This window comes from Papaver somniferum, unplaced genomic scaffold, assembly GCF_003573695.1.
Source record: "Papaver somniferum cultivar HN1 unplaced genomic scaffold, ASM357369v1 unplaced-scaffold_125, whole genome shotgun sequence".
NCBI classification, from domain to species: domain Eukaryota; kingdom Viridiplantae; phylum Streptophyta; class Magnoliopsida; order Ranunculales; family Papaveraceae; genus Papaver; species Papaver somniferum.
In genome coordinates this window covers 5341165-5349152 of record NW_020621603.1, presented here as the reverse complement: position 1 = coordinate 5349152, position 7988 = coordinate 5341165, and the positions used below count along the sequence as shown (strand labels likewise).

The following is a 7988-nucleotide window of genomic DNA, read 5'->3' as shown; positions in this document are numbered from 1 at the left end:
ATACGGTGAGGGAAGCACAACAACTGGGGCGCACAGATTATATTTGATAAGGATGTAGAATTCAATTGGACTTTTCTAAAAAGGTATGTCTATAAACTTGAGAAAGTTTTATGTTTTTATTACTTGTTTGAGTACTTATAATGATCCATATACCTTGATTATCGTTCATTTTTACGTAACTTGATCTGTGTTTAAGGTTCTTAAATGTTTGGGTTTGAAAACATTTGTTCGGGATGTTTGGAATTCATGGTACACATACCAAGTATGCATAACATCATTTAAAACCAAATTCATGGAATTCATGGTCTTTATTCACAATCAACCCGCCATGGATTAGTAGGTGCAAAATCCTAGCCACAATCAGAAAACAAGGAATAAAAGGAGCCGCGGAACAGGAGCAGTAACAAAGGGAGGTGTGGCCATGCCATAGACCAGTCGGCGCCACTTGCAAGTGGCCACACCCCATGCTGCTCGAACCGGCCCCTATTTCCTGTTGGCCAATTAGGTCGCCTTAAACCCGCCACACACACATGAGTTGTGGCTGGGCCCATACTTGCCGGCCCTATTTCCCATCGACCAATCAGGTCGTTTTAAATCCGCCACATGCACACCGGAAGTGTGGCCACGCCCATGCTTGGCTGGCCCCTCTTTTTAATGACCAATCAGGTCGCTCTAAACCTGTCACAGTGTTGAAAAAGGCAAATGGCGCCAGATGGTCACAAAGCCAATTGGCTTTCCAAAAGCCGGCCAACATGCTAATTGGCATGCCAAACGTGCCCTTCCATGCCGGCATGCTAGTGGCATGCCGAACATGCCATACCGCGCCAATACGCTACTTGGCATGCCAAACATTCCAAACGTGCCACTTGCCGCAGTAGCATGCCGAACATGCCAAACATGCCACTTTGCCGTAGTAGCATGTCGATCGTGTCAACATGCCATAAATAGCGCGCCAACGTGCTAACCCAATTATTGTTCGTGGATAAACGCCATAACATATTCCAATTAGGGTATTCCAAACACGGCTTGCCTTAGTGGCATTATTCGAAACCCTAATTTCCAGTCGTGGCCCAATTACGCCACTTTGGCCCTACAACATGCCACGAGCCATGTGGGACCCGACAAACCTTAAAAATGGCGCGATTCTTCACCCGTGGCCATCCTTGCGCCTGTGGTTATTCCCATATTATGGCCTGCCATAATTCCTTCAATGTGGCCATGGCACCAATTGCATAAAGCGCCACCGTGCTGCAGACATGCCACGTTAATTAGGGTTTCGATATGCCAAACCCTAATTTAGCTAAAGTTTCCACGCCAACTAGGTCAAGTAATTCTCCTAAGGCCTTAAGTTTGATATAGAAACATGGCCAATGTTGCCATAGCCATATTTGGGTCTAATACAAATATGCCGAAATAGCTGCCACGGCTATGCCAGGCGCCACTATGCCACTGGCATGCCTCTATATGCCATTACACCATTGGCATGTGTCAATGACGCCATTGTGCTACCATCAGGCGCCAACAAAATGTGGTCATAATCAATGGCCACCCTTTCTCATGAGTTACGATCTTAGCCGTCCCAATTCGCCACAGAATTGACAGGCCTGTGGAAAGTTTTGGGCGACCAACTAAGACAAGCTAAATAACATCACGTGTTATTCTCCTGTGGCAAGTCTCATGACTTTGACTTGCCACACATAGCAACCTGCTACATGTTTTTCATGAAAACACTCGAGACATCAAACATGTCACAAACTGGGGATGCTCATCAGGGTATTGGTCTGGCGGTTTACAACGTGCGGCGTGCAACACACCCATTATAAGAAAGTGTCAGAAGGCAGGGAAGTTAGTGGCGGCAAGAAGTAGTGGGTGTAAACTAACCAGTTTCCTCCATAGTGGAAATGTGGTTTCTGACAGTTACACATAACCTCACTTCCCCATCACTCGTACTTTCTACGTTCGATATGACTTGTATAAATAGGTCTTACCTATTTTCGACCAAACGAGAAGTTTTGGTTAGAACAACAACACAGTATCCAGAAAAACACCAAAGAACTGATATCTTTCATTCCACAAGCCAGTTCCAAATTCTGATACAAGTCACAAAATAACCACACCTTCAGAATTAACCATTTTGTTCTCGACACCTTCTTCGCTTCCCTCCCTAATACCAACCCTTCTCCTTCACTTTGTGACCGAAGCAAGACTGCAACGGCCATTTCTTGGTTTAGGCCAGGATTGTACAGATTGATCTCTCGAATCTAATTTACTCCCGTGCAGTGCATTTGTTTTAGGTTTAGACTTGTTTCTCATCCACACACCCAAATTTACCAAAACCAGTAGAAACAGTTTTTACCCATAAACACACAGATTTAAGCTTTAAAATTTCAACCAATAGAAGGAATAATACTCATTACATTTTTATGCACAATCGTCTATACAATCTTCCTGTGCATGGCACCCGTTAAGAACTAGTTTACACCTAAATTGAAGGCGTCCAATAACACCTGAATAAAAATTAATGAAACCATAAAATCAACCTTTTCATAATCCTTCCCAAATAAGAAATCTGTTGTAATCTACCTTTACACAAAGAATCCATATCTAACTATGATCTCTAATACTATCATCCATACTAGGAGAACCAGATGTTGTACTCTTAGTGCCAGAAGAAAATGGTAATGCAGCTGAGGATTGCAGAAACATTGACATGCCTTGTTGATTACTTGAAGAAGATGTTGATGCCAAAGCTGACATAGACGATACATTCATGTAACTTGATCCGCATCCATTTCCGTTCAACATTGTCGGACGAGTAGAAATGATAGGAAATTGATGATCCGTGCATGGCCATTTACCACTACCACCAGCTCCAACAATAGATGTAACAGCAGATGCTAATGCAGACTGGAAAACCGGATCTGAGGTTAATGCTTTCGCAGCAGCTGCAATAGTATCCTCTGTTAAAGACTGTTGAGCAATAGAAGGGTTGGTACTAATACTGTTCTTATTCAGTGATGGATATTGTTGATAAATTTGATGATCTTGGGTGTGTCTTGATGATGAGAAGTTTAAGGATCCAGTTTGGTTTTGTAATTTGTAGGGTTGATGATTTGATCCATATCTTAAATACCCGTTACTCCAGCTTGTTGGTAAAGTGGTAAAACTTTTTGATTGATCGAACGATGGTGATGAAAAATTGAAACTTGTTGAAGAATATTTATGTGTTGATGGAGGATAGTTGTTGTTGGGAGATGGTCTGTTTAGATGAGAAAGAGATGATAAAGAAGAAGATGAGGGTGTTGTAAGATCAAGAGTGATTGTAGGGTTTGATGATGAAGCTGAAGAAACTGATGAATTTGGTATATAAAATATTTGTTTAGATCCTGTTGCTGATGATGAGGATAGATTACTAAAGTTCAATCCATGGAGATTGGCTGAAGTTGTAGTATATCCACTACTGCCACTTGCTAAGGCTAGTCTAGAGTTCGAAGAACCTGACATAAGCATGGAAGCTGCAACAGAAGTGGTGGAAGCCATGGCTGAAGCTGAAACCGAAAGGGGGTGGCTATGGTTTCCTTCGTAAGTTGTGATTGGTATTGACTTATCTTCAGCACATCTTTGCACCTAAATTTGGAAAACAGAAAACATATTGTGAGAAATTTATGAAAAACACAAGTAGTATTGTAGTAGTATATCCTTCAAGCATGCAGAGGCTAACGCTAAGTGCGTGCATGGTACCATCTTTTCATATCCCATCATCTAATTAGTGGTTTATGTATATGTGGAAGGATAATAGCCCCACCTTACTTGTTTAACAATAATTAAATATAATATGGAAGGCCGCTTCGCGCATTGCCAATTAGTTTCGAGTTGGATGCCATCAAACTTTAACATGGTATGAGAGCCATGCCCGTATGTGGGTGTAAGCCTAATTTTGGCCATTATTTATTCTGGGATCGAATTTGTCACTTGTGCACCCATAACTCGACTTTGATCATTACGTACGTAGATCCACGTGTTAGGCCGAGTTACTGGCCTTACACGTGAGGGGGCGATCTAACTAAATTGAAATCGCATTTACAAAACGAAAGAGAAAAAGTATGTATACCTGTTTTCGTACCGGGCATCCAGCAGCAACGGTGCAACGATAATATTCCCGTGGACATGGATTTCCCTTAGAGATTTTCTGACCGTATTTCCTCCATTGGCATCCATCATTCATCTGTGCATAGATATATAAAGCTTGGGTTTAATTAACTTTTGGACAACCATGCAACTTCACGTGTACAGTGTAATGCATGCATGTATATATAAGGGAGCAGAGAACTGATGAAGACTAACCGTCGGGGTTTCGCATCTTGTTCTAACAGAAACTCTTGGTTTCTTTACAGGGTTTTGTTGTTGTTGTGAAACTTCGTCATCACGGCTTCTAATAACCGCCTTTCCATTACTAGTTGCATTATTAGTCGTTTGCCATTTTTCTCCCGCATCTTCCTTTGGATCATCATTGTCGAAGCTATTCTCGGGGCTCGGGTATATCATTACTGGATCTACAGATGTACTGTTACTACTATCGGGCTTAGAGATTACTTCGTATTTGCAGTCTAAACCAAGAGATAAATTGCCTTCTTTACTAAGTTTGTCTTCGTCGGTCTCTTCTTTATGAAACTTGCTCAAGTAGTTGCTAAATTTGTCACTTGATGATGAAGTAGTTCTTCCTAGACTAAGAGAAACAAGTTCAGATTCTTCTTGTGCTTGTATTATCGGCAATGTTTGGCGGAAAGGAAATGTTTGTAGAGTAGCACCAGTATTTGTTTGAGTTTGTTCACCGCGCTGAACAACTTCAACCAAATGCTTTTGCAGAGATTGATAATCCTCTAGAATTCGAGCTAGAACCAACTTTAATCTTTCGTTTTCTTTTCTCACCTCACTCATTTCAACTTTGGTGGACTCAAGCTCTTGGCGGTCCTAAAAAACCAACAACATATAAGTACATAAATATTTGGAAACAATAGCCATATATAGACTAAAGTCAATTATCTCAGTTATTTTTGGATAATTAAGGGTTTAATCATGAGATGTCAACTATTGAGAAATCAACTCATGCATGTGCACCATTTGGTTTGATCCATTTATATATAGGCAAAAACCGCAGGATTGAGGTAAACTCTTCCTCATTCGGAAGATCTTAATTAGGCGAACTCCCCTAATTAGTGTGAAATGAAGGTCTCAAACCTAGGCCATGGACCTTCATGATCATCCACAAATCCGTCCAAGTAAGTACAAAACCATTGAAAAGGCGTTTTCATAATTGAAAAAACATAATAGATTTTTTACCCCCAAATAATTCAGTTTTACAGTTTCTTGGTAAAAAGAAACTTTAGTACAAACAACAACAGAAAACAAACTATATACTGTAATTAGTTGTGGGTATATAGTATATTAATCACCTGTTCATCCCTAATTAGGTCAGGATTATTTTGGTCGGGAGCCTAAAACAAAATCGTTATAGGCTATAGCTTCTAATAATTTCACGAAGAACAATTATCATAGGTTATTTCCAAATTCCAACTTTAAGAACAAGAAGGAAAAAGAACAAAAAAAAAGGAACCAGAAGGGAAAAAAAACGAAAAATTAGTAAAAATAGTTATATTATATATATGATCATTTTGTTTTATTTTTGAAACTAAAGATCATCAAATTACCAGCTGGTCCAGCTCTAATATTATTTACGTGAAACGTATAGAAGATCTTATCCATATATGTATATATAGAAAACCTAGCTAAACAAATAAGATAAATCATATTCTATATTATCAGATTCATTTTTTCGTATATGTACGCAAAAATTAGTTAAGAATGAAGTACACTTAGAAAGAAATCGATGTTGAATATATACTGTATACAGGTCGTACCTTGATTTCAATATTATGATCTTCCTCTTTTTGATCAATTTCTACAGTACAACTAGGTGATTCATCCGTAGCACCCATCTGTTGTTTATTCCCTTGATGATCTTCGTTTACTACATTAGTGGCACTGCTTCTTAGCTCCATAACAGTATCTCCCATATACAAGATTTTTATTTCAAAATTCTCTCTCAAAATTTTCTCAAAAATGATCAAAGAAATGTTATCTCTAACATGTTCTTATATTGAATGAATTTTGATCATCCATCATCCAGCCGTTTTTGACTTTATATTTTTTCATCATTTGGCTATATTTTCAAATTAAATTACCCCCGGTGGGTCTATATGATTAATAAAATGTCAATAATACGTACTGCAGGAAATTATTCAAATTTCTTGAAATTATATTAATATACCACCACCAAATAGTTGGGAAAAAATATATCAGAAATTCAGAAATATTCAACTTCAACGATCCATGTTTACTTCCATGCAGTAAGAAAACAACAACCGGGAAAGAGATGGAGAGAGGGTTCAAAGGCGCATTTGTCGGAAACGGAACCTTAATAATTCTCTCTGTGTAACTAGTTGACATTTAAGATGAAGTATGTACCGGTGCGGCTACGATGTGGTCGGGCCACATATTTCAAGTATGTGGCCCCTCTTTAAATGATGACACGTCTGATAAAGTAGGAAAAAATTTAAAAAATTGTTTTATTACCTAACTGTTTATCCTTTTTCTGTTTCCAACTTCTATTTTTTCTCAAAAAGTGGAGCAGTTACGGGAATTTAGAGGGGTAGGTTTTATAGTTAAACAGGTGTCAGAAAATAAAGAGGGGCCACATACAAAATGTATGTGACCCGACCACATCGTAGCCGAAACGATTATGTACCGTTTTATTCCCCGGAAAATGGGTAATTTGTTCAAATATTTTTAAATCACGGTTCAAATGGAAGAGTAAAAAATAGTTTGGGTGAAATGACCAAAAAAAAATAGAAAGAGCTTAAATTTAAAAATAGCAAGGATGAAACTGGATACATCCTGTAAATTAAAAATAAAAAAAAATATTTGAAAATGGGCACGATGAAACTGGTTATATCCTGCCTATTTTTACATTTTTGTCCATTTAAACAGTATCAAAATCTAACTGTCCATTTCATCCAAGAATTGTTGATTTTGGTCTTTTTAACCAATTTTATGTTTATTTCCGCTTTGATAATATAGTCTATGAACACGACCGCCGACGGCGGTGAAGATTTTCTTCGTTAACGCGTGGCAGCTCTTTATCAGATTCCGGTCAAACCCCTTGTTTCGAAGTTTTTTCTGTGAACAACCAAATGGTTATGGATAAACATATATAGATTCTTGTTGTTGGAAGGAGTGGGCAAACTCTACTACGTAGACATGAAATGCATGTGGAGATCCAGACCACTAAATTTTGGGACCCACTCCTCAAAGACAAAGAAAACGGCAATCCATTCCTCTTCTTCATTTTCTATTTTTGTTTGTAGTTAATTTTCTTTCTCTTGGTTGCTTCGAAAGACTTGGTATGTTTAAAATAATGGAAGTCCACTTAACTCTTGTATAAGCTGTGGGTCCTGCGTGGTCTTGACGTGGGGTCGTTAATGTTTTTATTTTTTTTTTTTTTTTTTTTGAGTATTCGTGAAAAACTATTAAAAATAAAGAATCAAAATTAGAATAATATTGGTAAAAGCTTGCTCTTGGTTTGTAGCTCTAGCTTCTTCTTCTTTTAAACCAAGAGAACTCGATATTTCCGTGTCATTTGAATTACTGTAACACACTAAGATGCTGATTTTTTTTTTGAAGCATGTATATATTAAAACAGAAACTAAATAGAGATTACACGGAGAAAGTAATTTCCATAGAGTTACTTAAGAGAATTTGTTTAAGAAAAGGCGGGTTTGTTTGATCCCATATCGTTGTCGAATAATTTCCTTCTTCGCTTCTATCTGTTGCAAAGTTTGCTATACCATCAGCTGCTTGGTTGCCTTCTCTATAATTGTGTTGATTGTCGCAGGAAGGTATGTGGCGCATTCTTTGTTTGATTTCTGCAA

At 38.3% G+C, this 7988-nt stretch overlaps 1 protein-coding gene across 1 annotated transcript; it reads right to left on the bottom strand.

The window, feature by feature from the left end:
* Positions 1–2415: 2415 nt before the first annotated feature.
* LOC113331130 (probable WRKY transcription factor 72) lies at positions 2416–6146 on the bottom strand. Its single transcript, XM_026577889.1, has 4 exons — positions 5919–6146; positions 4345–4971; positions 4112–4225; positions 2416–3627 (listed from the first exon to the last, which is right to left on the bottom strand). The coding sequence occupies exons 1-4, from the start codon at positions 6072–6074 to the stop codon at positions 2605–2607; spliced, it is 1920 nt and encodes a 639-aa protein (XP_026433674.1). The 5' UTR covers positions 6075–6146; the 3' UTR covers positions 2416–2604.
* Between the last annotated feature and the right edge of the window lie 1842 nt (positions 6147–7988).

What these genes read in the sequence shown, in the direction of transcription:
- LOC113331130 (XM_026577889.1), bottom strand. Translation starts at nt 6,074, where the DNA reads ATGGGAGATACTGTTATGGAGCTAAGAAGCAGTGCCACTAATGTAGTA. An exon ending in ATCATAATATTGAAATCAAG is followed by an intron (nt 4,972 to 5,918) that starts GTACGACCTGTA and finishes TTGGTTTTTTAG; the next exon opens with GACCGCCAAGAGCTTGAGTC. An exon ending in GATGCCCGGTACGAAAACAG is followed by an intron (nt 3,628 to 4,111) that starts GTATACATACTT and finishes TTCCAAATTTAG; the next exon opens with GTGCAAAGATGTGCTGAAGA.